This window comes from Triturus cristatus, chromosome 1_1 (assembly GCF_964204655.1).
Source record: "Triturus cristatus chromosome 1_1, aTriCri1.1, whole genome shotgun sequence".
In the NCBI taxonomy this organism is placed as follows: domain Eukaryota; kingdom Metazoa; phylum Chordata; class Amphibia; order Caudata; family Salamandridae; genus Triturus; species Triturus cristatus.
The window spans coordinates 1221457559-1221479189 of record NC_140579.1 but is presented as its reverse complement, the minus strand read 5'-3'; the positions used below and the strand labels follow the sequence as shown (position 1 = coordinate 1221479189).

The 21631-nt window shown below is 48.5% G+C and overlaps 1 protein-coding gene across 1 annotated transcript in view; it reads left to right on the top strand.

The window, feature by feature from the left end:
- The window catches only part of LOC146871857 (uncharacterized), a 200512-nt gene that overhangs the window by 116399 nt on the left and 62482 nt on the right, over positions 1 to 21631 (top strand). Inside the window, exon 4 of the mRNA XM_085649127.1 lies at positions 18033 to 18082. Coding sequence (XP_085505253.1) covers positions 18033 to 18082 — 50 coding nt within the window. The remainder of the gene's footprint in view (positions 1 to 18032; positions 18083 to 21631) is intronic.

Genomic DNA, 21631 nt, shown 5'->3' with positions numbered 1-21631 from the left:
TTTGCTGCTCTAAGCCCTCTTTCGAGGCATAATGCTTTAATTTGAATAGCAGCATCAGTCCATCTTTTGACGAGTGGAAGCTTGAGTGCTTGGATACCCCATTTAATATCCTGGGCTGAGGTAAGCTCCTGCTCCTCTATTCCCAGGGGTTCAAAGGTGGTATTAAAATCTCCTCCCACAATGGGTACTATGCAACCAGGAAGGGTGTCCAACTGCAAATCCAAGGCGGTTATTACCTCAGACCTTAGCCCACCCCTGCAGCCCCTAGCATAAACATTAAATAAGGCTAGGGTACACCCATGGGGCCAAATAAGTTTAATTGCTAGGATGTCACTTCCGATAGAGTGTATAGGGAGAACTCTACAGGACAAACTTTGGCGAACCCATATCACCAGACCACCAGCAGGGCGCCATTTAAGATTTTTAGAAGCAGGGATATGGAAATTAAGATACCCCATCCGGAATACTGGATGAACGGCCCATGTTTCTTGTATTAGACAAATATTGTTTGTCAATAAAATTACCCCAATCCTCTAGTAAAAGTTTTTGGCCAATACCTGCGATATTCCATGATAATATAGACATATTAACTCCTCTTCTAGGGTTTGATGGAGGGGCGTTTTGCATTCCATCCAAGGTTGAACTTATGGGCTCACAAACTGGGTTACTTCCAGAGGGTACTATCAAATGGGAATTCCTGGCATCAGATTGTAGAGTACATAAAGCTCCACTGCTACCATCATTTGTTACACGAACAGAGGGCGGTAGGATACCTGCCGAGGGAGCTGGCACTGAACTTATGGGTTCCACCCAGAGTCAATCACACTCCTCCAGGTCTGTCAAAGCAGAGTATCCATTGTCTAATCTGAGATTACTTGGATAACTTGGAAGTACCCTCCTAAACATACCGTTCTGGTCCCTAGATATATTAGAGGTCATGTTTTTTCGGATAACACTTGGTTGGAAGAAATCCATCGTTAAAGGAATAATACCGGGGACCCTTTTCTGAGGTGGGAGCAGGTTAGCAAGTACATTTGGTAATACATCCTTCCTAGAAAAATTAATGACAATACAATCCCCCCCAAACTTTTTCGTATTTGTGCCCACCCATGGTACTCGTCTAGCCATAATAATCTCCTTAGCTAGTTGATAGCCACCCCTTTCATTAATGTCCATGTTGTTGGTTAACCAGAATAATGCTTTGTCCATCAGGGTGGTAGATGATTCCATTTGGTCGGGTCTCAAAGGTGGCACATTGGCGAGAACAAGGACCAGAGGGAAAGCTTCCATGACTGACGTAAACCCCTTGCCGGAACCAGAGACTCCTGGAAGTTGGATCTGAAGCGCTGAAAGGCTGCCCTGGTTTGGGGGCAGGTGGATTTAAGGGGTTATGAACCCATGAAGGACAATTAGGTTTTAGGGCATTATTGAGGCAACCTGCTCCAGATGAAATAAAAGGAGCGTCAACATTTGAGGAAATATCAATTGGCATTATAGTCTCAGGAGGTTCAGGCTGTTCAGTAGCACAAGGGGGTGCCATGTTAAGCAGGGGGGGGATGTACACTTAGGGGAATATATCTAAGTTTTTGTTCTAGAGCAGTAACCATCTCCTCAATAGAGTCCAATCTAACAATTAGGGGGGCCAGGGTGGTATCAATCTTCTCCTTGATGTTATCCCAAAGTTTTTTGGAGAGGGACTCAGGACTTGGCTGAGGGGCCGACCCAGCTTTAGAAGCCTTTCCCATTTGTTGTTTCTTAACTTTCAAACCTTGTACCGGACCCGCCGCCCTTTTGCGCCTAGTTTGGATAGGGGTGAGGGGGCAGGGGACAATAATCGGCAAATCATCATTGAGTACTGACCCAGTTCTAGACACTTCCTTCCCAACGGAGGCAATGGAAAGAGATGCAATAGGCGCGGGCAGGTCTGCCAGGTCTCTAGGTATCCCCAGCGTTGGCGATGGAGAGGATAATAACAGTTGAGCATCGGGAGGCTCATCATGATTGTGGATTAGGGCTGATGTTACATTCATTACCTCCATAGACAGACTCCTTTCTGTTCTCTCTATCTCAGCAGTCAACACGGTTGCCGCTCTAACTAGATATGAGTCCAGAGTTGCCCCTGCAGCGCCATTTAGCTTGGCTCCAGTGACCCTCTTTTTACCCATCATCTATTATCAACCCCGCAGCCACCACACCTTACCGTCGAAGATCTCAGAGGGGTGGCACAGCACAGCCTCTTCCGGCCCCTAATGGCCTAGGATGGGCCCGCCCTTGGCCCAGGCCTAGCCCAGGCACTGCCCGTGCGCGTCCCGCGCTGCGTGGCACCAGAAAACGATTTAACTGTCTCAGGCGCTGTCAGACGCCGTCACCGGCGAGCGCCCGGGGCTTGGAATGCTGGGGATTGTAGTTGGGATGGCCGTTCCCCTCACGGCGGCGGTGGTACTGCACTTTACTTTGAGCCCCAACGATGGCCGTTCCCCTCACGGCAGGTAAGGAGTTCAATATTTAAATCACCCGCTCTCTGGAAGCGCATCCTGCTGCCGCCTGAAAACTGCGTTTACGGCTTCATGCCTGTCCAGTTCCAATTGAAGCCCATGTTAGATGTCCTTCACATCTAACATGGGTTTCAATTGGAATTCCATAGAGCATATTATCAAGCCCATTATCGCCGTTTTAGCGGCAGTTTTCTGCCGCTAAAGCGGCGATAATTTTATCGCCTGGCTTGTTAATATGCCCCTCTGTTTCTATTACAGATAGATATCTGTGGTGTATTATTTCATTGATCCACCAATCCGCCGCACTCTTCTGTGCTAGTTTCCGCCCCCCGAAAGACACCCCAGAGACTCTTCTAATCTCTGTTTCATTAGCAGTGTTTTAATGGCGGAGGGGGGCGGCCCGGGCGCTGTGAAGATGCCAGGCCAGGCACTCAGAAGGAGTTCATTCCGCGTGCAAGGGGAAGGAAAGCCTGGCACACCAACCCGTAGTACTCGTGTAACGCGCCCCTCTACGTGGGGTCCCGGTAGGCCCGACTGGAGATACAAGTTCAACCAAGGTGAGTCAAGGGCCTCCTATCAGGGAATGCAGCTATCGCCCCCTCTCCAGACCGAGACGAGGCCCTGACATCTGTCGTGAGCGGGGACAGTCACTCCAGAGTAAGATCTGTGGGTGGGGTGCCTGCATGTCCATGAGGGTTGAAGTACCTGTACCCGTGTGAGTATATGTATTCAAGTTTGTATGTGCTGCCCACATTGTGGGTTGCCACTGAGGCCACGCAACTAGCGCACCCCATCCACAGGTCTCAGTGCTGCTCAAACCTCTGCACGGGATATTGAACCAGGCTGCTATGGGTAGGGTTGGTCGTGTAAGCTCTTGAGGGGGTCAGAGAAGGACTCCTTGAATTAAGTCCAAGGGTTTTTGCGAGTTCGAGCACGGTTGTCAGCGGCCTACGGAAGAAAAACCCTAGAGAAGACACGAGGCCAACAGCAGGGCTCCGGCACTCACCCAAAGTCTGCTTTTATCCCTGTATCCAGCTACAATGCCTTGAGCCCAGCTGCGGAACATCAGCCACAGAAACGACCTCTACTTGTCTGGTTTCTTTCTGACGGGCAGACACACTAGCAGGGAGTATTATGGGATGATCATCGTTGATTCTGAGAGGATGTATGTACAATGGGATGCCTGGTTAGAATGGGACTGGAAATGTCCCATAAAAGGCACATTTTCAAGTGCCTTACATGATCCGAGTAATTGATTTAAGTGCCACAAGAGCTACCGATTCTAACCATCAGCTGGCCCTGGGAACCAGGGAGCCAGCCCCTTTTCAGTTTGGTGGAGTTCTCAGAACCAGGAGTGAAGAACGTCAAAGGCCTGGGGGTAGGTTTCTGTTGCACAACTCATTTCAGGTCAGTGCAGACCCTGGCACTGAGGTAGAAGGTTTGGTTTAGTTTGGACCAGAGGACGAGGAGACAGACTGCCTGTGTGCTGAGAACCTGCCACAGCTCTTCTCCAGAACTGCACTAACGCGAGCAGCTGCCACCTGACAGACTGCTTCTCAATCAATCAATCAATCAGGGAATTGTAAGCACGCTACTTACCCGTGAGGGTCTCAAGGCGCTGAGGGAGGTGAATCCGCAGATCTGTTTAGCCGAAGAGCCAGGTCTTGAGGGTCTTCCTGAAGGTGTTCAGGTAGGGGGCGCGTCTGATGTCTGCCGGTAGGTCGTTCCAGGTCTTGGCTGCATTGTGAGAGAAGGATCTTCCGCCTGCTCTGGCTCTGTGGATACGCAGGGTTTTGGCCAGTGCGAGGTTGGAGAATCGGTGGTTTCTTTTGGGTACTGGGTACGTGGAAGTTGATTCTGTTGAGGTATTTGGGTCTGTTGTTGTGTAGGCATTTGTAGGCGTGAGTGAGGATTTTGAAAGTGACTCTTTTCTCCACGGGAAGCCAGTGGAGACTTCGTAGGTGTTGGCTGATGTGTTTGTGTCGGGAGATGACCAACACGAACGTCTACTTCTCAGAGCCCCATCACGGGTCCTACGAATTACAGCCTCTTACCACAGAGGGAATAGCTCAAGAACCTCAAAGAGGAAATGCTGCTTTCCCTTGGATGGCTCAAGTTGTTCTTCCTTCCCCGTGGCATGCGCCCCATCTTGCCCCTATACTTTGCCCCCTGCCTCTTTCCGCAGTTGTATGGCCCGTCCACACGTAATGACAGCATCGCACCTCTTGCATCAGCAGACTGTGTCGAGTGGTCCTTAAAAGCTCACAACCAAGGCCCTAATTGTAGTAGAGAACAAGAATTGTACTCACGTTAAGGAGACTAACATTTCACTTTAACGTTATATATTACAATGCCTTTGAACCTAATAGTGAATAAAAATGTTAGGGCCATATTTATGAGAAAGTAACGTATTTATTATAATACGGCATGTTCCTGTTCTTTCTCCAGTGCTGGCGCACAATGGGCTGCCTAGCACTAACGCAGGCACCTGCACTGCATGCAGGGTTGTTTTTGTGCAGGAAGGGGCACCTTTCTTCACAAAAACAATCCAGGGGCATATTCCTCTATTAATACACATGGAAAGAGAAAGTAACGAGGAGAAATAAAGATATTTCTCCTTTTTATGCTTCACCTGGGAAGGCATAGCATTTTGGCGCATTCCCAGGTCTACCAGCAATGGTTAATCTTTGAATGTGTCAAAATCCATGGGGGTTGTGAGTGAACACCCAAGCAACGCCCATGGAACACCTTCCCAGCGCAGGGCAATGCAGTGATTTGTGCTGCATTGCTTTACTTTATCAAGCCACTCAGCCACAGAAAGTGGCCTTGCAAATCGCATTTTAGGATTTATGTCGAGCATGCACTACGATGCAAACCCTTGATAAATATGCCCCATTATTCCACATACAAAGTTATCACACTGATTGCATAATAACATCATAGAGGGTTATTTACGTGTTGACTGTATTTATGTTTTGTTAGGATGGAAATGCCCCATGCATAGTGTAGGTCGTGTGTAGGAGAGTAGGATCTGCACTTATGTTGCCCCCACTTTTTTTCTGATGTTTACACTGATTTCTGGCTACTGTCTGGCTGGGTCCCTTCTAATCAGGGCCCCAGCCTCTCTGTTCTCAACTTGGAGTGCATATTAGGTGCACTAGTGATTGGATACTGTGGTACCTTATGAGGCCCTAGTATATGGTACCTTAGGTACCAAGGGCATAGGTACTACTGCAGCCTGGGTGAGGTAGTGTTAGCACTCCTCACTGAGGTATAGGTTCCCTATATCTCACCTTACACACACATATAAACCTATCAGTCACCCCTATGGTAGGCCCTATCAATCCCAAGGGCAGGGTGCTTGGTTTACATGAGGGGTTGCTCTGCCTGAGCAGGGCCCCTCTGTAGCTCTCAGTCTATTCTCTGTAGCTGTTTGTGGATGCGATTAAATCATATACTCTTAAGTGCATTATAACCTAGCGGTAAATGCTAACTTTGGTATGGCTGCACCAAAACCTGTCGTGTTTGGTGTCAAACGCTGTGGAATCATACCCCACACCAGTAACTGGTGTGGGAGTATGATCCCACCCTTCTAGAGGGGAAGACATGTACCTCCTGTGGAACATGGTAGAATCCTGAAGAGCCCTTGCATCACAAAATGGATGCCACCAGCACAGACACTGGGCTGCCCTCCTGCTGCTGACCGAAACTTACAGTGGAGGAGGCCCAACAGGCATCCTGTCAAAGGGAGGTGTCACCACCTTCCAGACAGGATTTAGTGTATTGGGGCTGGGTGGGTGCACTCCTAGAGTGCTTTGAAGTCCTGCACTGGGGGAGCAGTAGGCTCCTCTGTGCATATGCCAGCTCAAACCAGTTCAGGGGCTACCTGCCCCTGCTCTGGCGCAAAACTGGACAAAGGGAAGTGGGTGTAACCACCCATTCCCCTGACCCTCCCATAGGCGTGGTCATGGAGCTAGTCCCTCCCTTTCCTTTTGTATAAGATAGGGAAACCTTGCCATTGCAAACTAGATATCCCTGGACGACGCTCTGGAAGAAGAATCCTGGACCTTCGACGTTCCACTACCTTTGGAAGACTGAAGAATCTCCCTTGGAGTCAAGGAGTGACTCCCCTGCTTGGCAGGCACCAAAACTTTGCATCAACGGTCGCAAACTTTGCCGCTCCTGCCGGAGTCCGAAGTCCCTGTGGCCCCGGAAGTGGATTTCCTGACTTCTCGACGGCCATTGTGAGTCCCCACCAAAACTGAGGCGAGTGGACTCCACGAGTGACGAGGAACAGCAATACCCGGGTACCGTGCACTATTGTCACATGCAACTCTTTCACGACGTTCTATGAACTTGTGCATTGGACCACGTGTGTTCCAAGCCTCCAGCAGGATTTCCACAAACTCAGAGGCCTACCTCGTCCCGAGTGACCGTGGGCAGCTGTGAAGTGAATCCTCTCGAGGCGTCTTCGCGATCCCTTGCCGGTTGGCTTGTGGGTCCCCCGAAGACTTTTTCATCAAACCAAAGGGCTCCCCTGGTTGCTCCAGGCCAGCCCTGACTTACCCTTGCTGGGTGAGTCCCTCAGACCTTGCTGGTCTGCACCGCTGACTTTCTTCACTTTCCACAAGACTTGCAGTTGCCAAGGCTTGTTGGCTCCAATCCGGTTGCCGACACCTCAGTACGATGCAGACTTCGTGGGACACTCCGAATCCAGCTCCTAGTTGTCATCGACGCATCCTGGACCTCGTGGCTGAAGAGTCAAGACACCCGTGATCACCTGAAAACACCCGACTTCTGTGGGCATCCAGGTTTCTGGCCCCGGGTCACTGGCAAGTGACTTTGAACACTGTCTCCACTGCTTTCAGGTCTTCTTTCTTCAGAATCCAGCCTTGGATTCCACCGGACACTTCTCCTGTCTTCACAAGCAGCAAGTCTTCTTTGGCTCCCATTGAAAACGACGCCGCGACCCGACACCAAAAGACACCTATGCACCTGGCTTCCCTGGGTGAGGTAACTCGAGTACTCTGGTGCACCTGTGTGTGTTGGCTCTCGAACTACTTACCCTGTAAGTGACTTGCTTGTAGACTCTCCCGAAGTACCCTAAAACTTTAAAATTCCAACCGCGACTTGCTCCATTGAAGTCTATTGGGATCCGCAGCTGTGTTCTCACACTGCATGCGTCTCCCGGGGTCCTTTACTTACCTGCCTTGGGTGGATTAGTGAGGCCCCAGCACTTCTGAAGACCTTAGGCCTTCTCCCTTCTCAAGTCATTCTTCTTATACCTCTTTTTTAGTATATGGTCTGGTACGTCCCTAGGGCCCCAGCCATATAAGTGCTTAATTTGTTGTGAAACATTGATTTGTGCATATGTTCCTGACTTCTAATCTCATAAAGAGATTAGTAGAGTGTGTCTAGAAATAAATACATATATATTTTATATATATATATATATATATATATATATATATATATATACCTGTGTGGTGTCCTTTCATTTGGTAATTCAAGAGATTATAAGGTAAAACAAGCTGCTTTACATTCCTCTGAGACTTAGCCTGAAGGCTGCTCTCCACAGCTACCACTAGGATAGCTTTCTTTAAAAGGTTGTCTTAAACCTATCTACCATAAGAGTTGAATTGGACTGGTGCAAGCTGGCCACTTTAGCTAGTGACCAGCATATGCCAGGCCAACTTCTCACATCGTGCTATCCTGCTATGCATATTTCGTATCCTGCTTTTTTAGTTTAGGCCCTGGTTTCAAGCTATACAGCATGTGTGCAGAGACCTATGTCTGTTTTGATATGAGAATGTCCCAAACATGTCCTGTGGTATGGAGGGGCAGACCAAGCATACCATCATTAAGTGATGGTGAAATAATGTCTTTGTCACTAGTTTAGCATGCAGACTGGTGGTGGCAACATAATACGTTTTGTGAATCCACAGTGGTGCCCAGCACTTTTCATCTCTGTCTCTTGAGTGGGGACCTGCTCACCCACTCGTATACAACATGCTTACCCAGTTCCCTGAACAAACATCCTGAGAGCAAGTTGTGCGCATTTATGCGTCTATCCGGAGTGGAGTGCATGAGTGAGTCACAGTAATAGAGGCTGCTGAGATCCATTTTGGATACCCCTGGGCTGACCTTTGCATAAGATTGAATTGATGGTTATTTTTCCTGACAATGGAAGTGTATTGATCACATTCCTGGATCTAGAGGGAGGAGACTTAGACAGTAAAGTGAAGGTAGCATCAATAGGGTTAGTTAAAAGTGTGACTAGGGCTTTTGCTAGCAAGGAGCTGTTGATTATTCTTCCTGAACACTACCACGTGATAGATTGTAGGAGAGGAAGTGGGACTGCAGGCTCTTTTGATGAGGAAACCTTTAGACGAGGCCAGCCTTTTTGCAAGGGCGTAACACAGGCCCCTGTGGCCACTGAGGTGCAGGGGGGCATCCTGCAGGGGGCCTTTTCAACCCAAGGCTTTGAGTAACTATGAGATATGAGTATTTCAGGGACTTCACCACATTCTGAAGGGGAGCCATATCATGTTCTGTTATGCCATTGCCCTTTTGGCTTCCCTGGTGACTGTTGGCAACTACATGCAGAAACCTCATATCCATTTGTGCCTATGCTGTGGGCGCTCCAGCCTGGAGGCTACCCTGCTGTTAGAAGCATCACTCTACACAAAGGCTGCATCTGGAGAGTTGCCAGGAAAGGACACTTGAAAGGAGAACCACACCAAACTGGTTCTGTAGTGACAGAGAGTGGATACACCTCTCCTGTGTGACTTTGGTATATAAAAGCGGGACCACAACACCCCATTTATTGTTCCAGTTCCAGGTCCTCTGTGACCACAGAGTGAGTGCTCAACAGAATACTAAAAGGGCTGTTGTCTGACTGACAGTCACTGTTCCAGAGGTATGGGAACATCACCGAAGTCTGGATCTCATGCTGGACGAGCTGTGTACATGTTCTAAAGTGCCTAGGAGCATGCCTTGCTGCTGAGAGAGGGAAGGAGCCTGCTGGACCTGCAGGAACAGTGACGATCCAGAAAGAGCAGTATCTTTGGGCACCCTGAAGAAAGGACTGAGGAGAGTGATCTGCTGGTCTTCAGTGTCCAAGACCTTACAGTTTCTCCATGCTGGTTCCTCGTGGGAACTGAGAACCTGTGACCACTATTGCTGAGGCCCAGTTTGACTGTGATAACATGTCAGATTCCATGTGTGTGCAGCTGCAACTGGCATTTGAACAGTAGTGGCTGCTACTGGACGGGGTGGTGGGGTGGGAAAAAAAAAAGAAGAACCTCACTTACCTATGACGGCCAACCACTACCTCTCCTCTGTCCTCTTCCGTCTTCCTGTCTCCCCTAGCAGCAGGAAGCACCCATGCTCCCAGGCTACCCTGGGCCAATCACAACACTGCAATGCAGTGTTGTGATTGGTCTGAGAGCCGTGGATTGACGCTCAGACAGGAAATGGGAGGTTGGGCATGTTCCTCACCAGGCTGTGCATTACAGCCAGCTGGGGAAGATGCAAAGTGCACCTGACTGTTTAGCCGTCCCAAGAGGGCCGGCCAAGCAGTCATGCGCACCTATGAGAGTGCAAACCATTCTTCCCCCTGCTCTGGCCAGCCCCACCCCACCCTGAAAGCCATTGACTGCAATAAGAAAAATAAAATGATAAAAACAATACGCCGTTATCATTTTATGTTTCCTTTTCGGCAGTGGGTCGACGCTCCTCCCCCACAGTGACGGAGTTACTACTACATTTGAAGAGTCGTCCTGTACATGGCCATGAGTGCTCAAGTTGTGATCGGCCTGTGCATGACCACTACTGCCACAATCCTGTGATCAGCCTGTGATTGGCTGTAACTGCCTAATGTTGTAATCGGCCTGTGTGTGGCCATGACTGCTCAGAGTAACCAGCCAGTGTGGGGTCTGCATCTGCCTATTGCACCTGACCCATGCATGGCTACATCTGCCGAAGTCGTGACCGGTCAGAAGAGGCTGCAGCTACTTGATGTCGTCAGGCTTGATCACAGCTCCAGCAAGGGCCTGCCGTATCCAGTGTGGGATCGCCACTGAGACCCTGACTTCAAAGACACTCACCGTTGTTCTGTCTGGGTCCGCATTAAACCAGGACGGCAGCCTCCGCTACTGCTGGGTACACTACAGAGTGCAGGCCCAGCAGACAAAGTGGGAAACCCACTGTTTGGCATGCACCCTCTCTCCAAGAAGAGGCTATGAGTGCGCCTGAGAGACTGGAGGTGGAGACGATCCAACAGTACTAAACCACTGCTGAGTGGTAAGACTGTGAACTGTGACTGTGAGAACTAAGCAAACCTATTTGGATGTGATAAAGACTGCACCGAGCATTATTCCGGTTACTACCTTATACCCCATGGTGTGGGGGTGGGGGCAGGGGATCACCTAGACCCCATGGAGGAGAACCTGCATCAGGGGAAGTAGGAAGAAAGCAGGGGAGAGGGGCAGCATTGCCTAAATAGCATTGAGAGACACTACATTGAATCAAGTTTGAGTAGTTTGTAGTATTACTTTCTAGTGTGTTTTAAAGAACCTTTACTGAGTTGCTGTATGATTGTTGAGCTCTGAGCTTGAGCACTCCCACACTACCTCCCTGACAAGCCAGTGCCTGCTCACCATTGCTACTGCTGACAGTCAAGTGTGGCAGGGTGCACGTGGCTCTGTTTTGCAGAGCTGTAGTAGGACACTCCGTGGGACATTAGAGGAGAACAACCTCAATCCCCACGGTTGAGGCACCGTAGCCATTGCAGGCCTCAGGGTCCACGAATGGGGGTTGACAGGCTTCCAAGCTTACAATGCCCTCCATGAGTATGCCTTGACTGTCTGACCGTGCTGCTCTGTGGAAGTCTAAACCTATGAAAGGATTTTCTACCAATTCAGAGAGCTTGCGGTAGTATCTAGCGCCTGAGTTCCACAGGCAACAGATAATACTTGACCAAAGACTATGTCTTTGCCCTCTCATTCCTCGGTGCCAGAGGACTGAGCAGACACCAAATGCAGTCAAATAATCCAGGATGCACCTTGACTTCCGAAGTCAGGTACTGTGATGGAGAGGACCAAATTTCCAATCCGGCTCTGCTAGGTAATGTTGGAAAAGAACCATGGGCTGTGCAAGAACCTGCAACCATCTAGGGAACCAAGTCTCAACCCAGACAGGAATCCCAGTGCCCACTAAAAACAGTAACTACAAATAGTTTTGAAGCTCTCCAGGTTCCCAAGTGGTTTAAGGGTCCAGAAACCAGTAGAACAGTAATGAAGTAGGGGGTATCAAAGGGCCAACTGGCCTTGTAAACGCTTAACAAACAATGACCTAACAGAGCTGTCAGCTTAACGTGGGTGCTGGGGACTAACTATACCCCAGAGCACACTTCGGGTGCCCCTCCCCCCACCCACTAACACAAGCTCCAACCCTCCCTGGAAGACCCCAAGGCCAGACCAGGCGCACGTTGGCTGGCCTGTGTCCGTTGGTGTGTTTACTCAGTGCAGCCCCTCAGGAAACTTTGGGAGGTTTACACAGAGTGGCTTAGATTACAGTTAGCACACTGGTGTAGGAGATTAGGATCTGCTTACCCCCACTTTTTGCTGATGTTTCACTATTTTTCGACTTTAGTCTGGCTGGGGCCCTGCTAACCAGGACCCCAGCCTAGCTGCTTCCTCTCTAAATTGATTACCAGTACTTTAGGTACACTCCAGATTGGATTCTGGGGTACCCTTAGAAGTCCCTAGTATATGGTATACTATGTACCCAGGGTGTAGGTACCCCAGAGGACTATCAGGGACTGCAGCATGTATTATGCCACCCCTGGGAAGCCTTCCAAAATGACACCACAGGACTGCTACTGCAGCCTGGGTAATGTGGTGCATGCACCCCTTACTGAGATATAGGTTCACTATATCTCTCCATATCACTGCACATATAAAACTATCAGTCACCCCTATGCAGGCCTTACTAATCCTGAAGGCAGGGTGCTGGGTTTTATGTGAGAGGGTGCCCATGCATGAGCAGAGCCCCTCTGCAGCCTTCAGAACCTTTATTCCGGGGTTGTTTGTGATGCAGCCAAACCATATACTCTTAAGTGCATTATAACCAAACGGTAAATGCTAACTTTGGGATGGCTGCACGGAAACATGTTGTGTTTGGTGTCAAACACCTTGGAATCATACCCCCACACCAGTAACCGGTGTGGGAGTATGATCCCACCCTTCTAGAGGGATAGACATGACAGCACCGGTATACCCGGTACCAGCTAACAGAGCCCGGCATCACAAAATGGATGCTGTCAGCCACAGACATGAGTCTGCCCTCCTGCTGCTGGACGAAACTCCGGCAGGGGAGGCCTGGACAATAGGTTTCCTGTCATAGGGAGGTGTCACCACCTCCCAGACAGGCTTTAGTGTATTGGGGCTGGGTGGGTGCACTCCAAGAGTGCTTTGAAGTCTGTACTGGGGGCACATTTGGTGTCCCTGTGCATAGTCCACCTCAAACCGGTTGCAGGGGCTACCAGCCCTGCTCTGGCGCGAAACTGGACAAAGGAAATGGGTGTAGCCATCCCTCTTTCCTGACCCTCCCATAGGTGGGTTCCTAGAGTTTGTCCCACCCTTTCCTTGGGTATAAGATACGAACCCTTGGCAACAGGACTTTAGATTACACCTGGACGAAACTCTGATACTGAATCCTGGAACTTCGATGATCTACATTGAACTAGATGACTGAAGAATCTCTCTTGGAGTAAAGGAGTTACTCCCCTGCAAGGCAGGCACCAAAGACGCATCTGTCCGGTTTGCATCTCCAAAGCTCCTGCCGGACTCCGAAGAATTTTGCAACACAGGAGGTGGGTTTCCGTGGTCTTAGAGGTCGATCAGTGCCCACAGCAAGTCTGAGGCCCGTATCCCTCGTGGCGACCGTGCAACCCGAACCCCTGGACACCGTGACCATTTGCAGAAGCATCAGCTTTCCAACTACTCCTGCAGCTGAGCTTTGGGTTCCTTGTAGCCCTGACCCCGAGCAGCATTTGCACCAAAGATTGCCCTTTTTTTTACTCTCGAGGTCCCTTTGCGATCCCTGGTCCGTTGACTGGTGGGTCCCTGTGAAGGCAACTTTAACTTTAATTGAGCTTACCTGGTTGCTTCAGACATGCCCTGACTCTCCATCACTGGGGTAGTCCCCAGGACCTTTCTAGTCCGCACCGAAGCATCTTTTCTCTTCTTGCGTGGGTTGCTGTTGCCAAGGCTTGTTGGGTCCAATCCGGGCACCGACACCGCAGCACTCGACATCCTTCGTGGGACAGCTCGAACCCAGCTCCTGTTCATCGTCGATGCCTGCTGATCCTCGTGGCTGCAAAGTCAAGCTTCACCTTTTCGCACCTGAAACATCCAACATCGGTGGGCATTTGTCTATCGTGCCGCTGGTCACGGGCAAGTGACCCAGACTCTGTCCCCTCTGCTTTCAGGTTCTACTGATCTTCGATCCAGGCTTGGATCACACCGGACACTTTTCTCCTACCCGACAGCAGCACTTTGCAGCAGATTGCCATTAAAATCAACGACAATTCCCGATACCATTTGACACCTATGCACCTGGCTTCCCTGGGTGAGGTAACTCGAGTACTCTGGTGCTTCCGTGGGTGCTGGCCTTAGAACCCCCAAGTCTAAAGGGGTTTGCTTAAAGTCCTCTCCTAAGTGTCCTTAACTTCTAAAATTCCAACCGCGACTTTCCCATAGAATAGTACGGGGCTCGCGGCTGTGTTCTCACACTGCGATTCTACGTGCTCTAGGCACTGTCTAGTCAAGTCGTGGTTCTTATACCACTTTCTTAATATATGGTTTGGTCCGCCCCTAGGGGCCATTGTATATTGTGCGATTTACTGTCGTTTTAGAACTGTACGATTGTGTATCTTGGACTCTAATCACATAAAGAGATTAGTAGTGAGTGTTTAGAAATAAATACATATATTTTATATATACCTGGTGAGGTTCTGCTTTCATTTAGTAATTCAAGATGTTATAATCTGGTAAACCAAGCTGCTTTACACTCCTTCAAGACTTAGCCTGAAGGCTGCTCTCCATAGCTACCAATAGGATAGCTTTCAATAAAGGTTGTCTTTAAACCTATCATCAATAAGGGTTGTTTGGACTGGTGCAAGGTGCCCACTATAACTAGTGGACGGCATATACCAGGCCAACTACTCACATTGTTGTGCAGCGGTTGGATTCAAGCTTTCTATTGCTTTACCAGATAATCTCTTTGAGTAACTAACTGAAAACCACTATAGGTACATAGGTAAATATAAATCAAGTCTAGAATATAGTAAGTTCTACTGAACTTGGAGTTGGGTTCGCAAAGGGACCAGCACACCCCTTTTCCACAACTCAAGATAGTCTAGTAGCTCCCACTAGGTTAGGTAGGTGCAACACCTCACTACACTAGTATGTCTTCAAGGCCTGAAGCCAGTGGCTCCTTGACTTCTAAGTATGACCATCTCACATTCGTGGAATTGAGAAACATGTGTACAGCTAGGAAGTTGAAAACCGGGAGGAGTGCAAACACACAACGCCTCATGGAGGCACTGCTGTTAGATGACCTCAGAAAAACCCCAGGGTCTGATGAGGTAGGCAAGTTGGGTGGGGCAGCAGAAGAGTAAAGGCCAAGAGGTATCAACAGCTATGACCAGGACTCTGAAGCTGACCAGGAGAATCAAGATGATTCTAATCTGGAAAATCCAATCCATACTGAAGGTGAGGGAGAAGGCCTCAGTGGCCCTCTCTATGCCCCACCTGGAAGGCTTGGTGGTGTGCCAAGAAGATCAAGATCTCCTTCTCTGGAGTCTAATCATTTTGGTGTATCTGGAGGGACCACTGTCTCCCATAGGACCATTTTCTCCCAGAGGAGGGAGTCCTCTTATGAGAGAAAAGGCAGACTGAAGAAGCTAAGCTTAGGATAAAGAGGGAACAGTTAGCATTGGATAGGAAATCCATGGAGCTCCAGAGAGCTTCACATAGATGGGGGCTAGAGCCCCATGGTGGCAGCAACAGTGTCCCTAGAGGTAGAGATCATACTCATGACCATATGAACCTGAACAAGATTGTCCCTACCTACCAGAGTGAGGATGACATCCACAAATGGATAACTGCAGTGGAAAGGGCCTGTAAAGTACAGAGGGTCCCTCAGGAGCAGTGGGCAGCAATCTTGTGGCTCTCCTTTGCAGACAAAGGAAGAGACCAGCTCCTCACTGTAAGAGAAGAGGCTGCTGACAATTACCAAGTCTTAAAGAGTGCACTGATAGATGGGTTTGGCTTAACCACTGAACATTACAGGTTGAAGTTCGGAGATACCCAGAAGGCACAGACTCAAGACTGGGTTGACTTTGTAGATTGTGCTACTAAGGCTCTGGAGGGCTGATTACTTGGCAGTAAAATGTGTGATTTTAAAGGATTATACAATTTGATTATGAGGGAGCAGATGCTTAATAATTGTCAAAATCAGCTGTTGCATCAGTACCTGGTGGACTCGGATCTGACCCCTCCCCAAGAATTGGGCAAGAAGGCAGACAAATGGGTCAGAACCAGGGCGAGGCAGAAGGTTCAGAACCAAGGTGGTGACTCCAAGAAGCAGGATTCCAAATACTCTGATAAGGATGGGGACACGGGTAAAGACCAGAAGTCTTTTCAAGGGCCCCAAAAATCTGCATCTGGTGGGGAGTCCAAATCTAACAAAGGAAAAGGCCAAAAGAAACCATGGTGTAAAATCTGTAAACAGAAAAACCATTGGACAAGTGACTGTACCAAGTCCAAAGACTCAACTCCAGCCACCATTGCCCCTAAGGCAACTGTTCCCCCTAGTTCAGATCCAAGTGGTGGTACTCAGAATAAGGGTGTAGTAGGGTTAACCCTGGGTTCTGAGGTGGACTCTGGCCTAGTCAGAGTTCCAACTCAGGCTGTACTGATCTGTGATGGAGGCATGGATATGTCCTCCTTTGTGAGTCCCAGTAATCTGGGCAAATACAGACAGCAGCCTTTAATCAATGGAAAAGAGGCTATGGCATTCAGGGACACAGGAGCAAGTGTCACAATGGTGACAAAAGATCTTATGGCACCTGAGCAGATCATACTTTGTGAAATGTACCAAGTGACCAATGCTAGCAATGTCAGGACAGGCCATTACTTGGCAGTTGGTAATTTCTCCTGGGGAGGGGTAACTGGCCTTAAGAAAGTTGTGGTAAGTGCAGACCTCCCAGTTGAATGCCTGCTTGGCAATGATTTGGAAACTTCAGTTTCGAGCTCCGGACTCTTGCAGAAATGTTGGGAATCCCTGCACATCTGTTTGCTGTGACCAGGTCACATTCAAAATGTCAAAAGCTGAACAGGCCCTGGATCCTGGAAGAATGGACCAGGTGCCTCCCAAGAAAAGGAGCAGCTGGGGTAAGGCAGTGTCTTTCCCCCTGGCTCAGGAAGCAGATCAGTCTCTTGAGGAAGATGATCTCAGGCCTGAAGAAGGAACTGTCCCAGATAAGCTTGAACCTGATCAGGTTGAGTTCTTGGGGACAGGGGGCCCTTCCAGGGCAGATCTGAGCCAGGAGCAGCTGAGCTGCCCTTCTCTTGAACCCCTCAGAAAGCAAGCTGCTGATGAGGATGCTGGGAAAGCTGGTGGAACCCATAAGATATATTGGGATGATGGACTCCTGTACTCAGAGAGTAGAGACCCCAAGCCTGGTGCCTCCAGGAGGTTGGTTATACCTCTGAAGTTCAGGGGCTTCCTATTGACACTAGCCCATGATATTCCCTTAGCAGGACACCTGAGCCAAAACAAGACTTGGGACAGAATTGTCCATCACTTTCATTGGCCCCACATGTCTGAAGACACCAAGGAGTTTTGTCGCTCCTGTGTCACCTGTCAAGCCAATGGTAAGGCAGGTGGTACAACAAAGGACCCCCTGATACCACTACCTGTGGTGGGGGTTCCCTTTGAGTGTGTTGGGATTGACATAGTTGGTCCCATGGATCCTCAAACAGCATCTGGGCACAGATTTATACTGGTGGTGGTGGATCATGCCACCAGGTACACAGAAGCCATTCCCCTTTGGACCACTACAGCTCCTGTGGTGGCAAGGTGTCAAGGCTAGCAACTATGGTTCTAATGGCATGGGAGCAGAACGACGCTAGTTTCCAATGCCCCTCTCGGAACCTCCCTGCTAGTATCTCAATAAACCGTCGCAGGTAAGTACCAAGGGGGGAAAGAGGAATGGGACAGAGAAGAGACAGCTCCCAACACTCTGCTTGTTCTGCCAATCTTCTTTTCTTCATAGTGTTCTTGTAGTGCTTAAACACATATGTAATGTAACTTTACTTTTCCATTTATCTAATTATAACTTACTTTCCTTAACATTTAGTATTGCTTGTCTTACCAGGATAAGATTGGGAGCCTACTTCTCTTTTTGTTTTCTTCTTTATTTATGAAGAAAAGTGAAGTTTAGTAATCTTCTTTCTTCTTTTTCAGGGACGACAGAGCCTATCCTGCTTCAGCTTCCTTCACAAGAAATGATACAGGTAAGTCTAAGTTTTATATATTTAATTCTGTAATGGTGTGCCTCTAATTTCTATTAGTGTACTTACAGTGAGTTGAACTGAACTGGCTGTGTTTAATGGGGTTCTGGGAATTCATGTCTCTGCCTTTCTTTCTTGTAACACAGATTTAGTAAAGACTTTTTAGCTTCGTACTATAAATTTGCAGTAATGTGGGACCTTGATTTATGGTGTGCTAATCGTCACACTTGAATAACTCTGACTCAGGCTGAAAAGTATTTGGTTTAAAGAATATTATTATTATTATTCAATTTATATTGCGCGCGAATCATCCCCCGAGGGATCTCTCGGCGCCTGTGGAGGCAGGCTTTGACGGCCCCGGCAGCTTGGCTAAATAACCAGGTCTTTAAATGCTTCTTGAAAATGGTTAAATCTGTGCAGGAACGCAAATCCCAAGGCAACCGATTCCAATACTTGGGTGCCAAATAGGAGAAAGCACGCCCCCCCCATTTTCATCTTCCTGATTCTTGGCATTTGAAGACATTTTTGGCCACTAGATCTCAGGCAACGGACCGGAGAGTGCCAAGCCAGCTTCTTTGTGAGATAGGCCGGCCCCTGTTTGACCCGTGCCTTGAAAGCTAGGCAAAGAAGTTTAAAGAGCACCCTCTTTCTAATCGGAAACCAATGTAGGTCTCTCAAAAGCGGAGCAGAAGGCGTGAGTGGAGGTTTATTCAAAGCCAAGCGGGCCGCTGTATTTTGTACGACTTGTAGTCTTGGCAATAGATCCTCTCTCACTCCTACCAGAAGAGCATTCCCATAGTCAAGTCTACTGACTAGCAGTGACAGGATCAGAACCCTTCTAGCAGAGAGAGGAACCCACGGAAAAATCTTCTTTAGAGTGCACATCAGGTCAAAACATTTCCCTGTTAAAATTTTGACATGTTGTTCCATGGATAGATTAGTATCCATAATCACGCTCAGATTTTTTGCCCATTTTTTTGGGAGCGGTGGGGAGCCTAATGCCTCTGGCCACCATTCGTCTGTCCATAGTTCCTCTGCCTTCCCAAACAATAAAATCTCCGTCTTGTTGGGATTAAGTTGGAGATAGTTGTCTTTCATCCAACTGGAGATTTTGATCATGCAGCTCTTAAATCTCTCTCTAGTCAATAGGTGGTCCTTTTCTATGGGGATAAGCACCTGAGCGTCATCCGCATAGGAGATGGTTTGGAAACCACAGGATTCTATAGTAGCAGCCAATGAGGCCACATAGATGTTAAACAGTGTGGGGCTCAAAATAGAGCCCTGCGGTACCCCCTTCTCCACCACTGTAGACTGAGAGGCAAAAGAGTCTAGCTGCACACACTGGGATCTGGCTCATAGAAAAATTCGCATCCACTCCCAGGCCCCTCCAGTGACACCTATCTCCCGCAGTCTATTCAAAAGAATTCTGTGGAAGATGGTGTCGAAGGCCGCTGACAGATCAAGTAGGACCAGCACAGCCGGGGTCCCACCTTCCAGTAAAAGCCTGATGGTATCTGTTACCTCTACCAGCGCGGCCTCTGTGCTATAACCAGCACGGAAACCCGACTGCGAGGGATCTAACAGGCTGTGCTGAACCAAATGATCCGACAGTTGGCGATTTATCAGCGCCTCCATAATTTTGGAGCAGCCTGGGAGGAGCAAGATGGGTCTATAGTTCTGCAGATCAGCACAGTCTAACGATGGTTTCTTGGGCAGAGGTTTGATAAAGGACTTCTTCCAGCTAGCCGGGAAAGAGGAGGTCGCTAATGACAGATTAAAAACTTCTGTTATTGGATTAACAAGCTCTGTGGCTAAATCCGACAGCACATAAGGGGTGGCTATATCTGACGGCGACCCTGACTTCAGGCCTTTCAATAGTGGTAATACCTGTTCCCTGGTAATAGCTGCGAACGCCTCCAATCTCACATGCGTGGGACTCAGTGTTCTGACCTTCCTTCCAGTTTTCTGGTAACGGCTCAAAAGAGTCATAAATATTATCTATTTTATTTTTAAAATGACTCGCTAGCTTGTCGCAGAATTCCTGGGAGGAAGGACACGAAGAGTTGATTGCACTAGGCGCAGTGAATTCCTTTAAAATCCTAAACAATTCTTTAGAGCGGGTGGCCAGAAAAGTTCTTCTTGCCAAATTGCAATTGTTTAGGTACCTCCTATGAATGATGTTATATGCCATTCTATCTATGTCAGTTTTAGTTTTCCTCCACCTTCTTTTTTTTGTCCTACATGCAGCCTTTTCAGTCTTTAGAGTATCTGAATACCACGGAGCTGGGCACTTTTTATCGTAAATTATAGCTGATTTGATTGGGGCAATCTTCTCAAAGGTCCTACTGACCTCTATCTCTAATTTCTCTAGCGCTGAATTTATGTCCTGGCATTCACTGAGCTGGGGGGGAGAAAATAATGTATCAAAACTCTTAGAGACCTTCCTCCATTGTCTACGCAACACCCTTCGTCCTTGCGCTTTTTTCAGACCCTTCGGTGCCATAAAAGAAAAGCTCAAGGCCCTATGGTCCGACCAACTCACCACTAAGGGAGGTTCCGTAACCAAGCTAGGTATATTAGTAAAAATATTGTCGAACGTGTGGCCTGCCGAATGAGTGGGGCCAACTACTCTAGGCCATAACTCTAGTGATTCCAAAGCTGTTAACAGGTCAATAGTATCTGTGTTAGAGTTAATATCAAAGTGAAAATTAAAATCTCCTAGGAGGAAAAAATCCTTCGCTTGCAGGGCATGTGGAGCCAGAATTTCTAATAGCGCGGGACAGAAATCCTTCTCGTTTTCCCCCGGCGGGCGGTACACGATCGCTCCTGTTACTTTATGATCATGTGCCAGTTCAATAGACACAATCATCAGCTCCAGCGTGGGGGATCAGATTGTGTCTAACACCTTTACAATTACCCCTAATCGAAACGCGATAGCCAATCCCCCCCCTCATTTTCCTATTCTATCCAGCCTTAATACTCTAAAATCCGGAGGAAAGGCAATCGCTAAGGACGGGGTCGAGTATGTTTGTAACCATGTCTCTGTAAAAAAACATATCTCCGGTTTACAATCTTCCAACAAATCCCAAATTTCAGAGGCATATTTAGAAATAGATCTGGCATTAATATATAGTCCTTTACAGACATTGTCTGCTCTTAAGCCTTTAATCGTGCCCTCCCCCTGGATCGTATTTCTAATCCCTTGCCGCCCTACTGGCCCAATCTTATTTCCAGGTGCCCCAGCTCTCTGGGGCTGACTAACTGGCCATTGACAACGGGGGTGGCAATATTTAAAGACTCTAGAATCTAAGCATGACCTACCATCGCATTCCTTACCACAGCTAATTGTCCCTAGTTCCAGCAGATTGTCTCTGGAATACATTAACGGTGACATTGCTGAGATAAGGAGATATTTATCAAAGATTTCTGGCTGCTGGCAGCGACCAGGCGCGGACGGGCGCAGACAGGCCTGCCTTGTGCGCGCCTTCGGGGCACCCGCGATTAGCGCGTTTTTAATTGACTCTGCGGTGGACCACTATTCCCTTTTTATTT